Source organism: Phodopus roborovskii, unplaced genomic scaffold, assembly GCF_943737965.1.
Source record: "Phodopus roborovskii unplaced genomic scaffold, PHOROB, whole genome shotgun sequence".
Classification (NCBI taxonomy): domain Eukaryota; kingdom Metazoa; phylum Chordata; class Mammalia; order Rodentia; family Cricetidae; genus Phodopus; species Phodopus roborovskii.
Genome location: NW_026125554.1, coordinates 2,533,343 through 2,559,170, shown reverse-complemented (window position 1 = coordinate 2,559,170; position 25,828 = coordinate 2,533,343). Strand labels below are relative to the sequence as shown.

General features: G+C 40.4%; 1 protein-coding gene across 1 annotated transcript; it reads right to left on the bottom strand.

Annotated features, from left to right (window-relative positions):
- Positions 1-813: 813 nt before the first annotated feature.
- LOC127216679 (zinc finger protein 883) lies at positions 814-20,482 on the bottom strand. The gene is made up of 6 exons (XM_051177482.1): positions 20,436-20,482; positions 17,483-17,609; positions 16,110-16,202; positions 11,109-11,201; positions 4,547-4,641; positions 814-4,004 (listed from the first exon to the last, which is right to left on the bottom strand). Exons 1-6 carry the CDS (start codon positions 20,451-20,453, stop codon positions 2,436-2,438), a joined length of 1,995 nt encoding a protein of 664 aa, XP_051033439.1. The 5' UTR covers positions 20,454-20,482; the 3' UTR covers positions 814-2,435.
- Between the last annotated feature and the right edge of the window lie 5,346 nt (positions 20,483-25,828).

The window sequence follows — 25,828 nt, the reverse complement described above, 5'->3', positions numbered from 1 at the left end:
CTAAAATGATTTCTCACCTGTGTGAATTCTGGGATGTCAAAGTTTGCCTTACATGAGGAAGTTTTCAAACGTGCTCTAAAAAGTTATTATATGTACACAAGTGCTTTGCCTGCATATATGTATTGCACTATATGGGTACATTGCCCATGGAGGCCTTTGGAACTGGATTTACAGACAGCTGTGAGCCATGCTGGAGCAGAGAATCCAAACTAGGTCTTCTGGAAGAGAACTCAATGCTCTTCATGGCTGAGCTAACTTTCCAACCCCAACTCCTACGTGTTTAAACATTCATAGGGTGTGGTACTTACTTTTCCTGTGGCTTTTATAAAATATCCCGACACAGCAAATTAAGGGCTTTTTTTGTTTGTTTGTTTTGTTTTTGTTTTTGTTTTGGCTCACAGTTCACAGGTAGAATCCACCCAAGACAGGGAGGTTATAGTGCCAGGAGCACAAGAGCTGGTCCAGTGGCATCCAGTCAAGAACAAGTACAATGAATGTTCAATCTTAGCCATCTTTCTCCTTTTCATACAATCTAGAACCCAATCCATAGAAGGTGCTGCAAACATTTAAAGTAACTCTTCCCTTACCAATTAACTTCAGATAAATTCTCCCAGACCTTCCCAAAGGTTCATCTACCAAGTGATTCCAGATCCTGCCAACCTGACAATATTAGCCATGTTATCACTGTTGAGCAGTAACTTTTCCTCTCTTGTCCCCATAAGCTGATGGCCGTTTCATAATGCAAAGTTAGGTACAACATCCTTCTTCCCGTCTTCAACAGTTCAAACACTGTTTTAATATCCAAAATCCAAGTTTCATCTGAAACAATCTTTTAATTGTGAGGTCCCTTAATACCGAAAAGCAAGTTACATGGTTCCAATACATAAAAGCATAGAGTAAACATTCTCATTCCTGAAAAAAAAAACCAAAAATCAGGGCTGAAACCCAGCAGAGAAAACAGTAAATCTTGTTGTTCCATGTCCAGCATCTGAGATTTGTAATAGAATCATCTGTATACAAAGTACTTGAGAAGTCCCATCCTTCCATCTCTGCTGCCTGTGGCACAGACAACCCCTCTAAGGCTGGCCCCACTTCTTGCCAGTAGCTTTCCTTGGTGGATACCCCCATGGTCCTGGCATCACTTACGTACTAAAGTCTTCGTGACAACTTAGAGTTCATCTTCACAGGTGCAGGCAGTGGACATTCAGAGCCTCCAGTCCTGACCTACAATGCCTAGCCTCCGCAGGTTTCTGAACTCTAGAACGAGTCTACGTGGCCCCCTCAATTTTCATATGAAACTAGTATCACATACACAAAACTTCTAAGAGCTGTTGCTCATTGTAATTGTGAAGTGCCCTCTTGGATCACAGCTGTCACCTAGTGTGTTGGCCCTACAGAAAGACTTCCCTAGGGCATTGTCTTCAAAGAGCAGGAAATCCCTTCATCTGTATTTTCAATCTAGGCTCTTTTCTTTCAAATAAGTCTGCAATCTCTCAAGCTGAAGCCTTGGATAGGTGCAGCAGGGCACTCAGAACATACTTCCTGTTGTTCTGGGGCAGAGCAGGGTGTTTCTCTTTTATCAATTAGAGCCCCCTTTTCCATACATGTCTTGCCTACAGGTGTTGCCTTGCTTTCGATTTCTTAATCCTTGAGCCGGTGCAAGTTTTAATCCCTTTTGTATATATCTTCTGCTCAATGTAAACGTTTGTAAGTGCTGCTACCAGGAGCTGTGTCACTGCCTAAATGCACTCCTACTTGGAAATTTTCTTCACCCAACAAATCAGCACATTTCTTTTAAGTTCACCTTTACTCAAGTTCTCAGAATACAGAAAGAATGAAGCCAAATTCTTAGCAAAGGATCTCACAAATGGTCTTTAGCCCAGTTCCTGACATTGTCAATCCCCTCTAAATCCTTGGGAGTGAGCCAGGCCTCCAGTCTGTACTTCCCTCTGCTTCCTGGTCTTATAAACTTCCACCAGAATGGCCCATTAAGCTCTATAGCATAGCATTCAAATGTTTTATTAGCCCAAAGTTCCAAAATCTTCTACATTCCTCATGAAAACCATTGCCAATCTCCTAAGAACCAGACAGTCCAGTTTATCAGAACAATGACCCCCCTTCTCAGAACCATTTTCCTGCATTAGTTCCTTTTTGCTGTGGCTCACAATTTGAAGGTACAAGCCTTCATGGCAGGGAAGTCACTGTGGCAGGAGCTTAAGGCGGCTTGACAAGTGGCATCCACAAACAAAGCAGCAAAGAACAAATGGTCATGCTTGATCTTTCTCCTTCTCATGTTGTCTACAGAATGGTGCCACCCCTTTTCATGCAGTACATAACCCCAGACCAGGGAATGATGCCACCATATTTATGGTGGGTCTTCCCACTTCAATTAACCAAATCAAGATAACCAATCAGACATTCCCAAAGGCTAACTTTTAATCTACATAATCTTTCACAGGCATGGCTAGAGGCCTGTCTCCCAGATGATTCCAGATCTTGTCAAGTTGACAATCAATATTAAACATCACATAGGGCTTCTCATCTGTATGACTTCTTTGATGTTCAGTGAGCTCTGACTTAGAATAGAATGTTTCCCTACATTCTTTACACTCATAAGGTTTTTCATTTGTATGGGTTCTCCGGTGTTGGTTGAGGTTTGACTTACAATAGAAAGCTTTGCTACAGTCTTTACATTCATAGGGTTTTTCACCTGTATGTGTTCTCTGATGCCGAGTGAGATCTGACTTCTGGAAGAAAGTTTTCCTACATTCTTCACATTCATATGGCTTCTCACCTGAATGAATTTTTTGATGTTTAACAAGGCTTGACTTGCAATAGAAAGCTTTACTGCAGTCTGTACATGCAAAAGGCTTTTCACCTGTATGAGTTCTTTGATGTTGATTGAGGTTTGACTTACAATAGAAAGCTTTGTTGCAGTCCTTACATTCATATGGTTTTTCTCCTGTGTGAGTTCTCTGATGTTGGTTGAGGTTTGACTTACAGTAGAAATTTTTCCTACACTCTTTACATTCATAATATCTCTCCACTGTATGAGTCCTCTGATGATTAATGAGTTCTGACCTACAGTAGAAGGATTTCCAACATTCACTACATTCATAGGGCTTCTCTCTGGTATGAGTTCTTCTCTGATGCTCAGTGAGGTTTGACTTAGAATTGAAACTTTTCTTACATACATTACATTCATAGGGCTTCTCACCAGTATGAATCCTATGATGTTGATTGAGGCTTGACTTGGAGCAGAAAGTTTTCCTACATTCTTTACATTCATAAGGATTATCATCTGTATGAGTTTTCTGATGATTAGCAAGGTCTGATTTATAGTAGAATGTTTTTGAGCATTCATTACATTCAAAAGGCTTTTCTCCACTATGAGTTGTTTGGTGTCGAGTAAGATCTGACTTACAGTAGAAAGTTTTAGTACAGTCTGTACATTCATAGGGCTTCTCTCTGCTATGAGTTCTACTCTGATGTCGAATGAGGTATGATTTACAGTAGAAGGTTTTACTACATTCTACACATTCATAGGGTTTCTCTCTACTATGAGTTCTTCTCTGATGTCGAGTGACATCTGATTTACAGTAGAAGGTTTTCCCACATTCTATACATTCGTAGGGCTTCTCTCTGCTATGTGTTCTTCTCTGATGTCGAATAAGGTTGGCCTTCCGATGGAAAGACTTTCTGCATTCCTCACACTCATAACGTCTCTCACCTGCATGTACACTGACCTGGGACTTCCAGGGGAAAATTTCCCAGCACTGTGGAGACTCATAGAGTTTCTCCCCTATATAGAATCTTTGATGTTGAGTGAGGGTGGACTGATAATAGAAAGATTTTCTACATTCCTCCCCTCCAAAGGGGTTCTCATATGACAAAGATGTCTGATTCACGGTGTGCTGTGAATTCTGATAAGTGCCTTCCACACATTCTTTATATTCATACGATTTTGCTCCTTGATGCATTTTCTCTTGAATCTGTAGTTCTGCCTTGAGACAGAAAACGTTGTTACATTCTTATAACCCAGGAGACTATTTCCAATTATTTATTTCCTGATATTTTTGAGGTCTGACTTCTTAATGAAAAATTTCTTACAACCTGACATTTGGGGAAATGCTCTTTATGTATTTCATATTCTTTACTGAGTTTGGTCTTGCTACCAAATGTTATCCAAAACACATTAGACTCAAACTTTTCTGTTCTTACCAAAGCCATGACTTGGGCAGAAAGGATTTCCATATTCAAACTTTAATTAGAGTTCTCCCATATAAGAAATTATATTTTAATGGAAAGATTTCAATTGCAAGTAGTAAGAACATATTGCAAAGATTGGTTCTAACAGTGGAGACTAAGATGCTCCATAAGTCTCAGTTACATTAAAATTATCAGGTTCTTTTCCACCCTGTTTCTTATCAGGCTCATTGTAGAGAGTTAGTGTAGTTTGCTGGGGATTAAGTGCCTTAGTAAATAGAGCACTATTTAATGTTCAGACTTTAAATGTGGTTTAGCTTACACAAAAACTTATACCTACTTCAACCATCTGTTCATATGATGTAATGCCATTGGTGACTTCCACTTGCCATAAGTGTGTCTCTTGATTTCCCAGGCCACTTACATTATGGACATCTAAAATAACATTAAACAAACAAGCAGACATAAACAATGTCTATTAATCATGTGAAGATTTTTTTAGACAATTCAAATATATAGTAGTGTCTTCGTATCTTTAAGGTATAAGTTTTAATATATTCACTTACAATAAATAGATATTAGTTGTCAGTGAATTAATACAACTACTACAAGGATGGGCATTCCAGGGCTTAGTCAGTTTGCTTTGAGGCTTTGCTACCCTTGGTTCAAACAAGTAAGGTAAAGTATCCACCTATTTCTCAGCTGTAGCTTTCCACACATCAATTTTGACCTGTCATTTTTTCCTTTGTTCCATTTCTCTAATATATTATCTGGGCTTCTGGGGCTATTCTACACTAAACCTCTTTTCTATGTAAACATTAGTTTCTTTAAGCATAGTTGAATGATCAACAATAAAAGTAGGGAAAAGATTTCAATGCATGTATAATTAAATTAATTTACTTTGTCCAGAGACACCGCAATTATTTACTTATGCAAATTTCTGCCAAAAAAAAGGAAGGAAAAAAAAAACAAAAAAGCAGCTTTCTTCAACTTCTTCATTTAGTCTATGTTAAGTTTTGTATATCATTTCCATTTTCTGGATTTACATGAGCTTCCTAAAACAACGATACTCGATACTCTTTTGCTTGCATCACCTTCTTGGGAACTATTTTAAAATCACTATATTTTTCTTCTTGAGTAAAAATACGTTCAAAGAACGTATAAGAGGAACATTTTATCTGTGTTCTCTACTATTGGGCTACAAGTTAAATTTAATGCTTTTTTTTTTTTTTCTCAGCATGGTCACTGTTTTATGACCAATAGGGCTACATTCAGTTAAGAAACCTCACTGTTTACAAAAAAAAAAAAAAAAAAGAGCCACTTCTGACATCAATAAGATCTACTTTACAGATAGAGCAGAATCATTTCCAAAGGCCCCATTTTTGTGCAATAAAGGAAGTCTTAGCCAAAGGTTTTGACTATGGAAGACCACAGGAAACTGGGACTGGGACTTGACTGGTCTTGATGCTTTCAGAACTAACTAATAGCAAATCACACTACAGGAAGAAGACTGAAAATATAGATCGGTTAGACCGAAGTTTAGAGTTCTTGGTCTGATTATGTTAGTCAAGCATTCATTGCTGGAAGGAGAGTCTGGAAACAAAACAATCTCTTAATGATGGTCTCAGTTTCCTATACTACAAGTAATGGCTGGGGCTCACTTCTCATACAGAATGTGAGCACCAAATCTTTCACATCAAAAAATCCCATTACCTAAATTTCTCATGGATTTCACATCAGAACCTGCAGTTTCTACAACTTCCTCATGCAGCCATCTCTCATGGTGTCAATGTGTCCACAGCCTCTCTGTTTTTGTTACTGTTCCCTGGTTTCAGGTCCCAAGACAACAAGGCATTCTAAGATAAATGCACCGATGTCTTCTCCAATCCCAGGCTGCCAGGCAGAGTCAGTGTCAGCCATACAAGAGCACTATATTTAATCCTTTGCAGAAAAGAGGTATATACTGTGTTCAAAAATGCTAGTCTGTTGGCAATAGTATTCTTTGTACTTACCTTACAATTGGGCTTACTTTATAGTTCTGGCTTTGGGAGCTAAGGGTCTGATTTTCTCCTTTATAACTGTCCTGACACATTTTTCTTGATCCCCAGCATACTTCATTCTGTTCCCCTTGAATATAATCTCTCCTTTGTTGTTTGTATTATCCCCATTCCCATAACACCATGAAGAAAACTTCTAATCTGCCATCTTATCCTGAAAACTCAGATGTTCCTGTCTCATTCTCTTAGAAGTCCCATAGGCAAATGCACAGTGAGTACATTAAAACTCTTTAGTCCCCAGTACTGTAATCCTGGTCAAAAAGCTCATGGCAGGGGATGGCAAGCTGTTACCTTGGGTAGAAGCTGCTGCTATTATTGGGCTAAATGGTTACACTGTCAAATTGCCTTCTAAACAGTTCTGTTTATGCCCATAGAGCTGGGCTGCTCTCAGCTTTGGCCAGAGAAACTTCTTTTCTCAGTGAGCAGAGATGGATAACTGGTCATGGGGCTGAGAGCAAGAGACTGAGTGCTCAGCCCCAATTAGTACATCTATATTAACCCCAGCACCACCAAGGCACAAAGAAAATCTTAGAAATAGAAGGAGAAAGAACATAAGAACCAAAGAATGGGGAAGCATGCTCTGAGGCTGTCTTCTGAACATGGCATAGCCATCCCACTCATGAACTCACAACAGCTGTGTTTACTACTATAGGACTGTAAGGATGGAAAAATTTAGCCTAACTTTCCACTGACCCCAGGAGTAGGCAAAAGGTCACATTCTTGACTGTTTATGACAGGTCTGTTTACAACAGCACCTGTGAGTGAATGAACACAAGAAATGAGGCTTGTCACACTACCCAGAAGCCCTAGCGAAAGCAGACTAACTAGGCTAAGAGCGGGCTTGTCACTACCCAGAAGCCCTAGTGAAAATGGACTTCCTGGGCTAAGCGCAGACTTGGATAGTTCAAATTGATTGGTCCGCACTGGATGCTATGAGATGATTGGTTTATGATGCGCGGGCTTTTTTGTAACCCTATAAAAGCTGTCTAAATCCTGTACCCAGGGTTCCCAGTCCCCTACTTCCACGTGGAGTGTGGCTGCAAACCCCAGTGCACTGGAATATAAAATACCTCATGCTTTTGCATCAAGACCGCTTCTCGTGAGTGATATGGGGGGGGGGGACCTTTCCTGAGTTGGGGTATGAGGGTCCACGCCCTCTGCGGGTCTTTCAGGACAAATACAAGGTTAAGCTGGGGGGAAACAGGCATACACGAGATGGATGGTCTGCAGGCCCCACCCTTTACTGAGAAGCTATTTATTTAAGGTGGACAGTTGTTAAGAAGGTAGCATCATTCTTTTACGAGTATACAGCCCTGCTCCATGCTCCAGTGGATAGCCCCACATCTATGCATGTATATGCAGCACTAATTGGACTTTGTGGATTATAAAGACAAGAAAACAAAATCAAAAAAAAATATGATATGAAGTTATGGGGATAAAACTGTTGTGGGACCATATTTCATTAAATACACATATGATGTTCTTGAGAATAAAGAGAAATTTAAAAACAAGCTCTGTTTGGGCTCATGAATGTGCCAAAAAAGAAAAATAATTACAGACCAATTACCCTTATGACCACAGATGGGAAATTCTCAATAAAATACTTGCATATGTTCTAAAAACACATCAAAAAGTTCATCAACACTGATCAAGTAGGCTTCATCTCAGAGATACAGGGATGGTTCAACACACATAAATCAATAAATGGAATCCACAATATAAACAAACTGAAAGAAAAAAAGCATATGTCAAAGGCAGAAAAGGCCTTTGACAAAATTCAAAATCCATTCTTGATAAAGACCTGGAGACATTAGTGATACAAAGGAGGACATACCTTAACATAATAAAGGCAGTTTACAGCAAGCTTTAACCAACAGTAACTTGAATGAAAAGAAACTCAAAACATTTCCAATAAAATCAGGAATAAGACAAGGTTGCCCACACTCTACACACCAATTTAATATAGTACTTGAAGTCTTAGCTGGAATAACAAGTCAACTGAAGGTGATCAAGGAAAAAGAAATGTGAAAGAAAAATTCTAAGTATTTTTATTTGTAGATGGTATACATAAGTAACCCTAAATATTGCATCAGGAGACTGCTGTAGCAGATGACTACTTTCTACAAAGAAGCTGGATACAAAATTAATTCACAAACCTTGGTAGCTCCCCTATACACAAATGGGAAACAACACCTTTCAGAACAGCTTCCAATAATATAAACCATCTTGCAATAACTCAAATCAAGCAAGTGAAAGACATATAAAAACATCAAGACATTGAACAAAGAAATTGAAAAAAATAATCAGAAGACAGGAAGATTTCCCATGTTCATGGATAGGTAGGATTAGTGTAGCAAAACTGGCCATCCTATTAAAAGCAATCTACAAAGTCAATGCAACTCCCCTCAACATTCCAACAGTTCTTCACAGATCTTAAAAAGATAATTTTCAGCTTCATATGGAAACACCAAAAAACCATGATAGCCAAAACAATCCTGACTAATAAAAACTGTAGGAGGTATCACCATTACCATTTTCAAGTTGCACTACACAGATATAATAATAAAAACTGCATTTTATTGGCAACAGAAATGTTGAGCAATGGAATCAAAAAAAAAAAAAAAAAAACCAGAAAACTAAATATTACTCTTCTTTAAAAGAAAAAAAAAAAAAAAAAAAGCAAAACAATAAAATGACCCCTATTGACATTCTCTATACTCTATACTCATAGATCAGTCTCTTCCTTAACCATCTTCAGAGAAGCTTCTGTGAGACAAAGGACACAGTCAACAAGACAAAACAGCAGCCCACAGAATGGGAAAAGATATTCACCAAACCCATTTCTGACATAGGACTGATCTCCAAAATATACAAAGAACTTAAGAAGCTAGTCACCAAAATACCAAATAATACAATTAAAAAATGAGGTACAGATCTACAAAGAGACTTCTAATAGAGGAATCTCAAGTAGCCAAAAGGCACGTAAGGAATTGCTCAGCATCCTTAGCCATCAGGGAAATACAAATCAAAACAACTCTGAGATACCATATTACTCCTGCCAGAATGGATAAAATCAAAAACACGGATGACAGCTTATGATGGAGAGGATATGGAGAAAGGGGGAAAAATCCTCCATTGCTGGTGGGAATGCAAACTTATACATATACTTTGGAAATCAGTATGGCAGTTTCTCAGAAAAATAGGAATCAGTCTACCTCAGGACTCAGCAATTCTACTCTTAGGCTTATACACAATGAATACACATTCATACCACAAGGACATCTATTCAACTATGTTTATAGCTGATGGGGGTTGTCCTTCTCTTATTGGTTAATGAATAAAACACTGTTCTTCCACTGAGGCAGGAAGATAGGTGGGACTAAGAAACAAGGAGAATTCTTGGAAAGGTAGGCAGAGGGAACCCAAGACAGAGTTGCCACGCTGCCGAAGGAGAAGGAGAAGGAGTAACAGCATGCAGGGGCTTATCGGATAAGCCACAGCCTCCTGGCAATACATAGACTGATAAAAATGGCTTAATAATTAAGACAGAGCTAACCAATAAGAAGCCCTAATCATCGGCCAACAGCTTAATAACTAATATAGCATCTGTGTATTTATTTGGGGCTCAGCGCCAGTGGGACCAGGCTGGGACAGAAACACATAGCAGAATTCAGTAACACATAGCAGAATTATTTGTAATAGCCAGAACCTGGAAGCCCTTCAACCGAAGAATAGATACAGAAAATGTGGTACATATACACAATGAAGCACTACTCAGTGGTTAAAAAAAAAAAAAAAAAAAAAAAAAATGACATCTTGAAATTCACAGGCAAATGGATGAAATGGATAGAACTAGAAGAAACCATCCTGAGTGAGGTAACCCAGTTACAGAAAGACAAACACAGTATGTACTCGCTCATAAGTGGATATTAGATAGACATAGAGCAGAGGATAACCAGCTTACAATTCACAACCCCAGAGATGATAGGTAACAAGGAGGACCCTAAGAGAGACATACATAAACACCCCCAAGAATGGGAAAGGAACAAGATCTCCTGAGTAAATTGGGAGTATGGGGGAGGGGAGAGCATGGTAAGAGAAAGAGGAGGGGGAACAAGGGGAGGAGAACATGAGGGAGCAGGAAGGTTGAGTTGGGGGAAGAACAGAGGACAGCAAGGAAAGAGATAACTTGATAAAGGGAGCCATTATGGGCTTAATGAGAAGAGCAACATGAATGACCCTAACTAACAATCTAAGCAATAGTGGAGAGGCTACCTTAAATGCCCTTTCCCTATAATGACATTGATGACTATCTTAAATGCCGTCATAGAGCCTTCATCCAGTAGCTGATGGAGGCAGAAGCAGAGATTCACAGTTAAGCACTGAGACGAACTCCTGGAATCCAGTTGTAGAGAGGGAGGAATGATGAGCAAAGGGGTCAAGACAATGCAGGGGAAACCCACAAACAGCTGAGCTGAGCAAGTAGGAGCTCACTGACTCCAGACTGCATAAACTTGCATAAAACCAAACCAGGCCCCCTGAACATGGTGTCAGTTGGAGGGTTTGGGCAATCTATGGGGGCCTCTGGCAGTGGAAACAGTATTTATCCCTACTTCGTGAATGGGCTTTTTGGAGGCATGCCTATGGAGGCATACTCTCTTGTATGTTGGTACCAGTTATTCTTTGAAGCTCTGATGTGGGAACACATGGGGAACTATTTTGGACATTGCATAAAGTGTCTGGGAAATCTATGAGACCAGGGGTCTGTCAGGCTTTGTTTGGTGAAAGTGGGTACAAAGAGATCAAGCAATATAACTAGCATCTGCTGAGCATGTACCAACTGACCTGGAAGGCTCCAGAGTGAGGCTTGTGAGGCACTCCATGGCTCAAATCCATGCTGCAACTTGATGTTCAACTCTGGTCTGGTCATGCAATACTCTATAAGGGAAATGAGGTAGTTTATCCAAATGTGCCAAGTTAGGGCCAACATTGAAAGATAGCAAGTCTACTTCAGGAGCTCTGCTAAGATGTGTGGTTCTGGAACACTTTGAGGACAAGATTTATACTCACATTATTTACTGAGTGGATTATTGTCCTCAAATTACATTAAGCTGCATGATAGCCTAAAATAATGACTGTTTTTAAACTTAAACAGAATAGAAAAATAAGTAATAACACAATGAAATTGAAAAGGCACATGTATTTAAGGCAAATGAATAAGATGAGGCCATAAAAACAACAATTAACAAAAAGCAAGGAAACAAACACCCAGAAAATTTGCAGGGTGAAGAGGGCTCTGGGAATATACAGCAGTGACAACTAGTATTTAACAAGTTGACCCACTAGATGCTGTTGGGGAGCACTACTTGGCAAAGTCTACTCACCAGACATTATTGGGAAGCCCTACTTGGCAAAGCAGTAAGGTTACTGACTATGAATGATTAGTTGTTCCTGTCCTTAAAGTTCTCAAGTGCCATTACTTACTTCCCTAATAAGAACAGCTGTGGGTTCTTTCCACAATTCTTTGGTGGTTTGTCTTATACTTATTGTGTACACATATAGCTGTGGGTAGTCAGGAGGATGGTTTCTGCCTATATTTTACATTACTCAGACTGACATAGGATTTTTAGTCATAAAAACAGCTTAAAACACAGACAGCTAACTTTAAACTTCAGAACAGATTCAAAGCAGGCTGGTTGCCCCTAGAGACAAATATCTGGTTGCCTCTAGAGACAAATACATGAGTTAATTTTCCTAGGTGTTGTTTTACTGATTCAAGGACAGAGCTTGAAGCAACTTTAGTTTGCATGCACTCCCTACCACTCAAAGTCCAGCTAATTGTTATTAAGTCTTGAATTCCAATGTCATTTACTGTCTGGGAACCCTCACCAACTTAAAGCTACATGCATGGGTCAATGTGACATTCCTAGCCTGAGACAGACTGTGTCACTTATCAAGTGTTATGAGAATGGGTCAGGCCCTGAAAACATAACTTATAATTGTCCAGAGTTTGGCTGTGAGAGAAGCAGAGGCCGCAGAGCAGAAGCGGCAGTGTTGAGGGAAGGCTGCTGTGGGAGAGAGAAGTATAAGAGATGAAGAAGAAGCAAGAGAGAAGTGTGAAAGAATAAATGGGTTAGTAAGAATGAATGAATGATATAGAAGTGTGTGTGTGTGTGTGTGTGTGTGTGTGTGTGTGTGTGTGTAGGATAGAGAGATGCTGCTACACAGAGAAGCTGTGCCTAGGAACTGTGTAAAGTACTGATGGTGAGAGAATATGCAAATGAGATGTATAGCTGTGCGGAGACTTGTAACTGTGTGGGGGTAAGGAAAAAATGAAGATGTATAGGAAAGAGGTGTAGAAGGGGAATGTACGTAAAAGAAAGATGTGTAGTCATGTGAAAAGAAATGTAACTGAATATAGAAATATGTAACTGAGCAGGAGAGAGATGTATGTATGTAACAGAGATTGTCACAGATTATTTAAGATGAAGTAAAAGAGAAGAACATCATCAGGAAAATGTGTGCTTGTTACTTTTTTCTTGGGCTACCAGCAGAAAGCTTGTATTTACTTATTTTCCCCCTCAGATAGTAAAATCTAGCAACCCTCCGTTAAGAATTTTTCCTTTGTGGTTTTTGGTATATCCTGGTACTGACTGGGGGCTGGTTCCCCTCAAGTCAGCTACAGCAAGGGAAGTAGCTCAACTACTGAAGCAAGTAAAATGCAAAAGGACATCAAAGGAAATGGACCAGACAGAGGGAAAGTTGGGGGGGGGGGAGCTGTGAACAAAGACTGGCTATTTTAAAATAACCCAGGAACATTATACCTGATACACATATATACATCCAAGCAAATACTCATTCAAATAAAATAAATATAATCATATTCTTAAACTTGGGAAAAAGAAATAAAGAATGATTTAATTCATAAGCACTGCCTCTACGAAACCAAATATATGAATTCAGAGAATATGACGGCATGCACGACTGACTGGTCCAAGATCAAGACAGACAAAATCCCACCATGGAGGGGGGGAGGTGGTCATAAAGTCCACCTCTAGCTGAGTGGTGACTGGCAATTAATGCCTTCTGGGAAAGGGATAGTCTGTTTCTTTACAGAAGAGGCCACTGAAAGACTGCCTATGTACTGGTAGATGCCACTACATACAGGCATCTATTGGCAGCAGTAAGTGAACTCACAAATTCACAATAGCTGGATCACCTACACAGGACCCACACAAGATGAAGGGAGCTAGAGTTCCACCATGAATGGAGAGGAACTCACAAATCCCCATTCTTAGCTGGCAGTTGAAGCCTACTGGGGAAGGAAAGCCAGTGTTCTTCAGTGAAGTAGCCTGTGGCTGGTGTTCATGCTCCAGTAGGTGGCTAGCCATTTACAGAAGCTTGGCACTGACTGGTTTTGGCGGGCTAAGAAAAGATGACATTAAGCTGAGAAGGGGGATATGGAAAGGGGTCTGGGAGAAGCTGAATGTTAATAAGGTTAAAACATTGTATACAGGTATGGAATTCTCAAAGAAGAGATTAGAAAACACACTTTATATAGCAGTGTTACAATAATTTTTAAACCAAACAGGGTCACAACAAACTATGCAAGCAATATTTCGGATGAACACAGGGTTAAAAATTCTCAATGAAAACAGAAAGGTGGAAGGCAACATAAAATGATGACAGTGATTATGTGTGAATTATCCAAATGATGAAATAGGCACTCTACAGAAACTGTGAAGCTGCTAGAACATACAGGGACATTGGGGACAAAGCAGACAGAGTATTTTTAAATATGTCAAAAACACAGTCAACACAAACAAAAGAACAACAAACAGGATTACATACATTACACTGAAAATTGACCATACAGAAAAGCAAGCATTCAACAGGATGAAGACTCCACCTTAAGACTGAAAAATACTGGCAAACTATTTCCCAAACAAAAGATTCAGAATATGTAAAAACTCCAAACATCTAAGTAGTAGAAAAGCAAGTGACCTGATGAGATCTGTGTAAATAGCCTAAATGAGACCCTTCTCCAACACATCAAACAAAGAGCTCATAGATCAGTGAACAAATGTGTAGTACCCCAACCATGAGGAAGATTCACATCCCTGCATTACCATGACAAAGGTTCTTATGTAAGATACAAAATGACAAATGTAGAAAGTCTCATAACCTATTGTGAAATATGCTGCTCAGAAAGCCATGTGCAGAGCGAGCACATCATGCCACAATCTCACTGTTGGCCATATGGAGGAAAAGAAAATGAAATCAGTCTTATGACAAGAAAGTTGCACTTCTTTTACTGCAGCAGCTGTTTAACTGTCAAGACACATCGTCAATGTAGATGTCGATCAACACAGGAATAGACAAAGGAAACATGACACATATCAACACTTAAATATTCATCCATTAAAGCAAAAGTATTGTCATTCTTAGGAACATGGGTAGGAGTGAAGGGCATTATGTTAAGAGTAGCATAACTATTTCCTCTGTCTTTGAAATAGTATCACCATCTCAAAAAAACAAAAGTCTCATTCGTGGCAATGAAATAAAGAAAACTATTTCTCAGATATCTAGGTTCATGGTAACAGTAATATGGCTTTTACATTCTCTCAAAAGACTGACATAAGCCCCTCAAGTGAGGTTTTTAAAACTATAATATTTGTATTAATTTTTTGAGAATTTCATAATATATAGAGTACATTTTGACCATATTCATTGTGATTTCTCTTTAACTCCTCTTCATCCACCACCTCACTCCTAACTTCACCTCCTGCCTTCCCCACCCCTTTAAAAACCTGCTGACTGCAATGTGTTCTGTCTGTGGGGGCATCTACTACAGCATGGGCAACCTATCAGGAGCCTCATTCCTAAAGAAAACTGACTGGACCTCCTCAACTGTCAATAGTTTCTTAGCAAGGACTTGGGGCTCACGTTCCCCCACAAACCCCCTGCCAGAATGCTTGTAAAGATTCTGTGTAGGCAATCATAGGCACTGTGAATTTACCAGTGCAACAGTAAACTGAGATTTCACTGAGCATTCCTCTGCCCAACTTCATGTGACATAAAGAGGTAAGAAGCAACTAGGGTTGAGATTTGGGGATGATCCAACTGTCCCAAAGCCACCATTATATTCTACTCAATTTTAAAAAGCTTATTTATTTACCAAATGGAATGAGTGGAGTCTTTCTGTGGGTTAGTGAGGTAAGGGTCATTTGGATGAATACAAAGGGCATGCATACACTCATTTTGAATGTTTGGTCTAAATTTGGTATGAATATTTCAGAAGGATTAGGAGGTATGTCACTGGGGGCAGACTTTGATGGTGCTATTTCCAGTGTGCCTCTAGGCCACTCCTTGTAGTTTGAGGTGGGGTTCTTAGCTGCTCTTTCTGCCATGCCTTTGTTCCACCATCGTGTACTCTAATCCTCTGTTTCTGTGACCAGAAACTCTAAACACTTCCTTGTAGAAGTTGCTTTGGTCATGGTGTTTTATCATAGCAATAGAAACTCTAAGTAAGTATTTCTTTTTAACTCTTTAGGAATGTACTAAGGCATGAAAAAAACATGTCTGGAAAAAAACAACATAAAATTGTACATGTTGTCATTACATCTGCTAGCTAAACTTGACCTCAAATAAGGGATTAGCTCTCTACAAAATATACTTGAGCAAGGAAACAGGGAGATGGGTTTAAGTGGAAAAATGTCTTCAGGCTCTGTCTGATTCATAAGGCCAACTACATGCAAGACTGTCTCTAGGTAAAATTTGGCAAAACCACCTCACCATGACAAGTATTTGATGACCTTTTCCCTTACCCAGTATGTACTGACTGACCTGGAAGGTTCCAGACTGAGGTATCTGCTACCCTCCATGGCAAAAATTCACGTTCCAACATGAGGATCAACTCAGGCTTGATCATGCAGCAGCCTGTAAATGAGAAATCATATACAGTTTCTGCCAACAGCACCCAGGCTCCCTAATGACAGATACCCTTCTGTGGGAGGAACTGTGCTCCTGTGGGTAAAGCAGAAACTTTTGCTAGAAAGTTTTTACACTCCCCTCCTTCACAGACTAGACTATTACCCCATGTGGCATTAAGCTACACGATACATAACCCAAAATAACATGAATATGTAAAGAAAGAGAAGAGAATAAGACAGCAAACACAATGAAACTGGTAAAAACAATGCATGATGCTTAAGAATAAATTGAAAAAGGAGCAAGAAGTCATTTAAAAAGAAACAGCTAGAAACAAAATTGGTGGGAGGAGCAAACAAGGGCTGAGGAGATGGTGTTGTGGGGCAGGGGGAGCTATATGGTTCCCTGGACAAGGGAACTAGCTAGAGGGAGCATTCATTACTCCAATGGGCACATCCTTATCAGGTAGAAAATGTGACCAGCCACCTCAGGCTCCTAATGTCATGACTTCCCTGTCATAATAGACTATACCCTGAAATTGTAAGCCAAAATAATTACTCCCTTCCTTAATTTGTTTGGCCAAGGCATTTTATGACAGCAACAAAAATAATATATGCTGGCTTGAAGAAGAAAATCAGGTTCTCACACTTACTTGACAAGAAGTTTCTGGATAACCCATTTCCTCAGCCATGTTCTTTAACCCCACTAAATTAATTTCTTTGCAAAGCTGGAAGTTATTGGGCATTTCTTTGGTCCCTGTATCAGAGTAAACAATTTTCTACATCTCCCTAGGAAAGCTGCAATATATAAGTAAGCTATGTCAGAAAAAGAAAAATGCCATGTGTTTTAGTTATACATGAAAGCTAAAGATAGTTTCAAAGAAATAATGGTGAAATAAGCAGTGGGTTTTACAATGTAAAAAAAAAAGTATGGGGGTCAGCAGGAGAGGATGTATAATATTTACTGGGGTAGATGTGGGAATGAATAACTTACATTCTCTAATATAAAAGTAAACATATGGTGGGCAAAAACAAATTGAGTATTTCAAAATAGCTGAGAGATTTAAATGTTCCCTATTACAAACAAGTAGTACATGCCCAAGTGGTGACTTAACCATCATCTGATCATTATATGTTGTGTAAGTGTAATGCAAAGCCATACTGTCCTCCAGAAATGTGTGCCATTATCATGCATCAGCTAAAATTTACAATTTAAAATTAGGGTTGAAAGCTCCTCTACTCATCAATGGGAAACAACTGCTACTGAGCATTAGGGGGAGTTACACTCACCCAGGGACACCAGGCTGCTGTAGTTCTCCAGCATCACATCCCTGTACAGCAGCTTCTGAGCAATATCCAGGTCCTGCCACTCCTGCCAGGTGAAGTACACAGCTATGTCCTCAAATGACAGAGACTCCTGGAATGAACAACACTTCACTTCAGCTCAAATCCTCAGACTTGGGAACAAAGCCTGGGCTTCTTATTCTCTGTGTAGGAATGACTTGACAGTGTCTTAAATAAGCTACAGCTTGGTGTGTCTTCTTTACCATGGAAGAAAGCAAAGCCAATTCAAGTATCATCCTTGGGAGTTAAGGTGACATCACAAAAATACGAGCAAAGAATTTTCCAAGGAATTGTAATAGAAATCTACAGTTTATCCATAACACATGAAGGAATGAAAATATAGACACCCTCTTGTATTAAATTGACCAAGAGAGAGCCCAAATTTCAACTCTTCATTTCTTTCCCTGAATTGTTCTTCTGTCCCTAACAAAGGGCTTCACTGTGTACTTACTGAACAGCACAGAAAACATGGTATGGGAAGCAACAAAGGAAGAATTTTAACAGAGCTTTACAAGGGAAGATGTTACTTTAATGCTCCCAACTGGCCCAGAATAGCAAACATAATCACAAACAGATGTTATCAACTATATCCACATGTTACTTCCAACATTTTTGGTGAGTATTTGTTGTATAAGGTTACTTTCAACCTCTTGGATGTCTTTAGCAAATGATCAGCACAACAGACATATTACTCTGGGTAGGGGATATGGAAGAGTTCATAACTTAAGGTGAAACTTTGTTTATAGTTTAGGTAGTAAAAGCTGACTGCATTGGAAATCCAAGGCATAGGAAGACTGCTCTCTTAAAGGCACATTAAACTCAAACAGGTTGTGTGGGGCTACAGCAGGTTAACTACATGTTTTAAATTTTCTCAATGTATACTATTAGCTTGACTGCCAAGTCCAACCAATGCCCAGTCTCTTTGCAGCCAAGAGACACTTAAGAAAAATGAGTCAGTACACATAAAATACATATGAATACAAGGCTTGTGTTAATAGCAGGCGAAAAGCATACATAAACACAACCGTATAAAGGTAATCTGTAAAGAATCAAACCAGTGAAAAGGCAGGTGTTGGGGCTGGTGGTACAGCACAGTGGTAGCCAACAGATCTGGATGGAGCAAGAGCATGGTCCAATTACCCAGAAACCATGGAATCCTCCTGTTCCTTACAAAGTCACTGAATACAAGAGTCAGAAAATAATGGGCAACAGTACTACCCAATGGCCTGAAATTAATTCAAAATCAAACACAGAATGCATCTAGGTATTTCTGGCCACACTCACTTATGCTATGTCTGGCACCTTCCCGCCTGTCTCCCCTCTGATCACACACACCCTCACATCATGCCATACCAACAGAAACACCTTGGTTCTGACTTGAGACTAAAATGTCAAAAACCGTAGTACTTTCACTATGATGTTCTGCTCTTACAGAAGCATGGTGGCTTACCTGTTAAAACAAAGGTGTCTACTACTTTCCCACTGTTATTCCTCAGAACTGGCCTAAGTGAAGAGGCCAGTTCTTCACATTGTCAGACTTGATGGCATGTGCCTATACCCACTGAGCCATCTCCCCAGCCAGAAAATTCTTAAAGAGTAGAAACTCAAGTCTTTCCTTCCCTCGAGAGGAATATGGGTGGATTCCAAGTGTGTTTCAAAGACTTTATCAGGCTTCTTGAGTGGTTAGAACTTCATGGTTCTGGAGAGTTGGGACACTATGAATGCAGAGTCAAAATTCTTTGTTATGGTTAGTTCCCTTGATAGCCATTTAGAATCCATCTTCCCTGTGTGACTTAACATCAGGTATCAGCTTAAAACTTGGGAATGTATCCACAGAGCCGACCACTAGCTTCCACCAAGCCAAAAGCTAAGACTGTCAGTAGGTGATACCTCAAGTCTTTAGCAGCTTTCACTGCTTGGCTGGAACCTACCTAACCTACCTAACAAGTGTGTTTGGTAAAGCCCTGGATTTATGACTTCCTTTTGTTCTGCACCATAAAAGCTCATGTAACCACATCCATGTTGGAACATGTCATTTAGGGCAACTTAAATATGCACTTCTGAACAGGGTGACTCATATTTGTCCCAGAATAAACTCTCTCCTAATTCTTTTGAACAGAGAGCTGGATTCTCCACAGACAAGAGAAAAGAGTAAAACAACCATTAACCATAGTTTTTAAATTTTTTACCTCTTAAAAAGTTGCTTAAGCACCTTACTTTGATGTAAGGGACATCAATTTACAGGGAACCTTAACTGAGAAATCCTCAAAATGACAGCCACTGGGAATCCCTAGGGGCATCTCTCTCTCTCTCTCTCTCTCTCTCTCTCTCTCTCTCTCTCTCTCTCTCTCTCTCTTTCTCTCTCTCTCTCTCTCTCTCTAAAAGTACAGGCTTCAATCTATTACTGCTTAATAAATGAATTTTTTTTCCCCTTCAGACTCCTCATGAAATTCTCTAGGCCAATTGCTGTCAAAGCTGTATGTGAGTAGGAGACTCCCAAAGGGGATTCTCCTTTGCAACTCCCTGACAGATGACACACACACACACACACACACACACACACACACACACCCCAAAGGGGATTCTCCTTTGCAACTCCCTGACAGATCTCTCTCTCTCTCTCTCACACACACACACACACACACACACACACACACACACACACACACATTCTCCTTTGCTCACTAGCTGCCACGCTGGGCTGAGACTCCATGCAAGATCACACACACAGACACACACACACCATGCAAGATCTCACACACACAGACACACACACACACACACACACACACACACACACACACACCAAGGCCCGGGATGGCGGCGCAGGCGCAGGAGGACTCAGGACTGCGGCGGAGGTGCAGAGACAGCTGCACTGATGCGGGACGCCCGCACTCACCATGGCGGGCTGTGACATCCCGCGTCCTCCGCGGGCCTCCCCGCAGCGACTGTCACGGGTGACAGAGGCCGCAGCAGTCTCCAGTCCTCCCGATCGCTTACCGGACAAGGCCACAGAACTAAGATGGCCGGGGATAGACAAAGGCCACAACGGAGCAGCGAAGGCCTGCCCTCTGCGATCAGTCTCTGTGTTTGATTGGTCAGTTGTCAGGCTGGTGCATCCTATTGGACAGTACTTCGGGCTTGGCTATGAGTGACAATAGATAGCACCAATTGGTGTGTGAGTTAAGCAAAAAGGAAAAAATAAATAAATAAAAAGCAAGTTCTTGCTCACAGGTGTTGCCAGGGAGGGTTCCACCCTCCCCCTCCGTCTTCCTCCCCTCTCCCCCATCCCCCACCCCGTGAGAGAACAGATGCTGGCACTGAACGATTGCACTCAACCTAGAACGGAAGGCTTTACGGGTTTACGGTTGAAATACATTTATTTATCATATCCACAAGTGGAAATCTCATCGTGGCAGTTTTAACCTGTGTTTTTCCAACTCTGAGCTTTGAAATGGAAAGCAGTCCTGTAAGGCAGCAATGTCTGATACAAGCAACATGGCAGGCAGAATTTTAAAAATCCTTTAATTGTTTAGGTTAGTATGTATCGTGACGTCTTCCGAAAGGTGTCTGAAAGGTGTCGTTATATACTTTGTTCTCATCATTCCTTGTTCTGTATTCACTCCCATCTCTCCTATCTAGCTCACATGTATTCTGAGAAATGTCAGGTTTTTGTTTTTGTTGTTGTTTTAGTCTAAACAGGTAAAATTTCTGTAATAGCAACAATATCAAAGACTAACGGCATAATCTATCTCGTTGTAGGGAAAAAAAATTAAACCTGTAAAATGAACCCCCACATGCATGCAAATTATTTCCATTCCCTTTGTTTTTGTGTGGTATTTATGATCAAACAAATTCAAAACTGTTGAGAAATCTTAGAGGAAAGCAAATGGCACTAAAGGAGATGTGTCATCCATTGAGAATGCATTTTGTGTTGCAGAAATGTTGCCATATGAGGAGTGTATCTTGAATTTTATTTCAGCTGGGCAAAAGCAGTTTTTGATACCTGGAAGTCAGATGTATGGTGGTAGGCAAAGCACACATGAGTGTCAGGCATAGCTGATTCATCCAAGACCCTGAAACTCATGGATCTAACTTCTGGCTGCACATTATCGCCCCATAGGACTCTTTAAATCTTCCAAACTTCAGTTACAATGAAATCAGAATCGAGGCCATAGAACCCTGACAGGGACATTGTTTGGAACTGTTCCCGTGAAAATAATATGAAGTCATTCCCAAACCACTGTATGCAAGCATCCTCTGCTTCCAACTACTTGCAAATGGTTTCATAAATTAAGTATGAAAATGTTTGCTGATGAGTTGTGGCCTATCACTCTCACCCATTAGCTAATTACTGTAATTTGTTCAACTCAACCTCTGCTACTCTTTTTCCCCTGGACTAAACACACTGTGCCAAGCGCCCTGGGAATATTTATGGAGTGAAGGTTTTGGTTTAAAACAGAAAAAAGAAAGAAAAACTGTAAAAGAAAAGCATGCCACTCACCAAATTAAAGCAAAAATTGGCACATATATAGGGGTGCTGCATTGTTAAAACATTAATAACTGACCCAAAGTATTAAAATTAATTCTATAAGGATAAAAGTTAACTATGAGGATAGAGATCAGGGTATTTTATTTGGTTATTCTTTCCTTTTTGTTTTTAAGGAAGGTGCTGACCTAAAGCCACCCCACAGTTAAGACTAGTCTTGTACTCACAATATTCCCAGTGCTACCCTGAGTTCTGAAAATAGTGCCATGCCACACACATATGCCCCACTATGAAAACAGTCAGGGTCGTGCTTTTATTCTAAGATGCTGAGGGATACAAGTATTTAATATTTTCATCACCTCTAGGGTATTCTTGTGTGCTCCATTCCAAGCACATTTTTATTCCCATAGAGGCAAAGGAACTCACATTTGATTTGTTTTGGATAAGGGTTTCCACCTTTTTTGTTTATGACAGAGTCTGTATTTAATTCAAAATACCCAAAAGATGATGATAAACTTGTGAATGACAAGAAATGTGACATGACATCATGAAAACAGTGAAGTATTGATGCCTGATGTAGCAAAGATGTTCCAGAGAATAGCATGCTCTGTGAGTAAGGCCAGTCATTGGGGCCCCAAATGGTCTAGAATCCCCATCCTTGAAAGTTCAGAAGAGGGACATCCATGTTTAACACAATTGGATTGTTGTTTGGCTAGGGTCTTAGGTTCTAGAGCGAAGACATAGAAAGGGAGTTAAACCATAGCTAATGATGACAGTGTTGCTTTGATTTCAGAGATGACAATATGCTAAAAATCAACTGTGGCAATCACTGCAAATGTAAGTCAATTCACTAAAACCATGGCCTTGTGCAGGCTAAATGAGAACCCTAGGTGGTGTCTGCTTCCTGCCCCAGCCAACAGGCTCTTAAAGAACCTTTTATCAATTTCCATGCAACTTTTCAACACAGTAGCTTTAGATTACATTGAAATGTTTTTTCTTTTTTTAATTTGGTGTGTGTGTGAGAGAGTGAGTGTGCACACACGCTTGCTCTGTGTCTGGATGTCTGAGGGGGCCAGAAGAGATTGGTGGATTGTCTGTTGATCCCAGGTGGTTATGGGTGCTGGCAACTGACCTCTGGTGCTGTGTGGAAGTGTGTTTAACCACTGAGTCATGTCTGCAGCCCCTACTGTTTTTTTCTTACACATTTAAAATAAGAACCCATTTGCTGAAGTTCCCTAAAAAATTATTTTAGAAATTACAAACAATAGATTTCCTTTCCTTGCTGGCTGGGTGCATATCTCAGTGGCAGAGCAATCGCCTGGCTTATATAGGTATAGGTTCAGAAGAGAAAAACTAAGACAAGAGTATGAAAGAAAGAACAAGGAGGGTGGAGGTAAGGAGAGAGGAAGGTACAGAAGGTTGGGGAGGAAGAGGAGAGAGAAGGAAAAAGGAGTGAAGGGAAGGAGGGAGGGAAGGAAATCACTTACCTGGGGACTTTATAGGTTACACAGGTTTTTCTTGATTACATGGAGTCTCTGTAATCAGTGTAAGGCTGTTGTGGTCAAACTTGCCTCAAGACAAAATGAAGACAGAGACAGACTGTGTACAGGATGAAGTCATCCTTAAATGCCAGTGTTGTAAACCATAGAAGTCCAAAGGCGACAAAAGGTTTATGAAAGTCCTTGGAGGACTCAGTGTTCCAGTCTGGCCTGGGCTTGGCACCTTTCTTTGGAGTAGTGTGCCATCTTTGGGGGGACAGGATCAGCTCACATTTGGGTTCCCACATTTAGCATTGTGAGTTTTGCCCACTTTCCAGTCTAGGATCTTCGTGAGTATATATGTCACCTGTCTGATCGTGACACACACAGGGGCCTGTGGAGGAGGACAGTGTGACAGCTCTCAACCTGGAGTGGTGCCTAGGACAGAGGCAGAGGCTAGGACTGTGGAATCTTGGAGTCAGCCCCAGAGTCAGATGCCCCTCTCAGCCCTGGCTGCCCTGTTCTGTGATGAGGTTCTGATCCCTCCCCCCTCCCCAGTTCAGTCCCTTTTCTGCCCAGTGATTCTAGAACAGCCTGTCTCTCCAAACTGTGCTGAGGGAGACAGTCATTGGAGCCCCAGAATTCTTATGAGGTTAGGGCATAAGAGGAGATGGGTCCCTATTACCTCCACTGCTCCGCTTCTCTTCAGTGGAGTATGGTTTTCCAGGAAGTTATATCAGAAGTGCCCTCTGTCTTCCTCCACTCTCTCTTCCCAGGAAGATAAATACCTGAGTGATGGCCTTTCCTGGTGTTTGCAAACCCCTGCTTCCCTTCTCCTATCCACACTATTATTAAGTATATGACACATGAAATGCACACTTTGCTCTGTGGCTCTTAGAGGGAGTTCCCAGCCTGGCTCAGGCCTGGGATCTATGCCATATACAGCAAGGGATTACCTTATCCAATTAAAATTGTACATAAGGCACTCTGAGAACTACTCTATAAAATCACATGTTAAGAAAAAAAAGAAGAAGAAGACTGGCTGAAGAGATGGCTTAGTGGTTAAGAGCACTGACTGCTCATCCAGAGTACCTGAGTTCAGTTCCCAGCAACCACATGGTGGCTCACAGCCATCGATAATGAGAGCTGATGCCCCCTCTGTCATGAAGACATACATGCAAATAGAGCACTCATATACACAAAGTACATAAATAAATCTAAAAAGGAAAAAACAGATGAAGAAGAAAATAAAGATTTCTTAACAACTTTTCAGATGAAACTTGAGAGCCAGCAAAGTGGTATCCATAGCTAGTATTAAGACGATTGAATGTGACTCTCCTGTAGGACCTGTACCCACTTATATGTGGGTGTGTCTTACTTCTGTGTCTCTTCCTTGATATTCCCATTCCCACACTCCCATATCTGTCTGTCCTCTGAGTGTCTCCCTTAAACATCATGCCCAGGCCTATTTTAAAATAACTATTAAACTCCATAACTCTGCTTTATATACTGACTACAATTGAAGTTGTTATACATCCAAGTCATACATATCCTGTTTTAGTTGAAGTCCCTAAAGTGTTAGGAACACTCTTTCAGCTACTGAGGATGACAGTGTGGAGCTTTGTTTTGTCCCTTTATCACTGCCATTTTGTGCTATTTCCTAGGAGTAAATACTGCTCTTTTTTTTTTTTTTTTTTTTTTTTTTTTTTTGAGGGGGGACAGGGCAGGACTTGTTTGTTTGGTGTGTGTGTGTGTGTGTGTGTGTGTGTGTGTGTGTGTGTGTGTGTTTATATCACAATTAACAAAGAACAGGGAATCAAATCTTTAAACTTCATTCAGAGAACAGTAATCTGGGAGGATGGGGGAAGGCTATCTTTCCCAAGGCTTACCTCTGTAGCATATTTTATAAAAGACCAGAACAAAGGAAAGCAATGAACTGAAAGTTAGTCTTGTCCCTCTGACAAAGTGGGAAGCCTTGTCTCTGAGACTCCAAACTGTCCCTCATTGCTTTCTTTCCCTGTGTATCCAGGAAGGGTTCGCATATACTAAGGCCAATCAGTCCTGGATTCTTCCTTACCTAGCTTCAGATGATATCTACTTTTTCTTTCTTTGCTTCTTTTTTTTTTAACTTTGAATTTTTTATTATAATACTTTCTAAAATTTTCTGTTTTGTTTGTTTTTGTTTTTAGATCCCAATCAAAGTCACCTCCATGTCTCTTCCCAGTTTCTCCCTCTCCTCCCAACCTCCTCAACCACCCCTCCTCTACTGTTTCTCTTTATATACAGATGGCTCTCCCATGGATGTCAGTCACCCGCGTTATATCA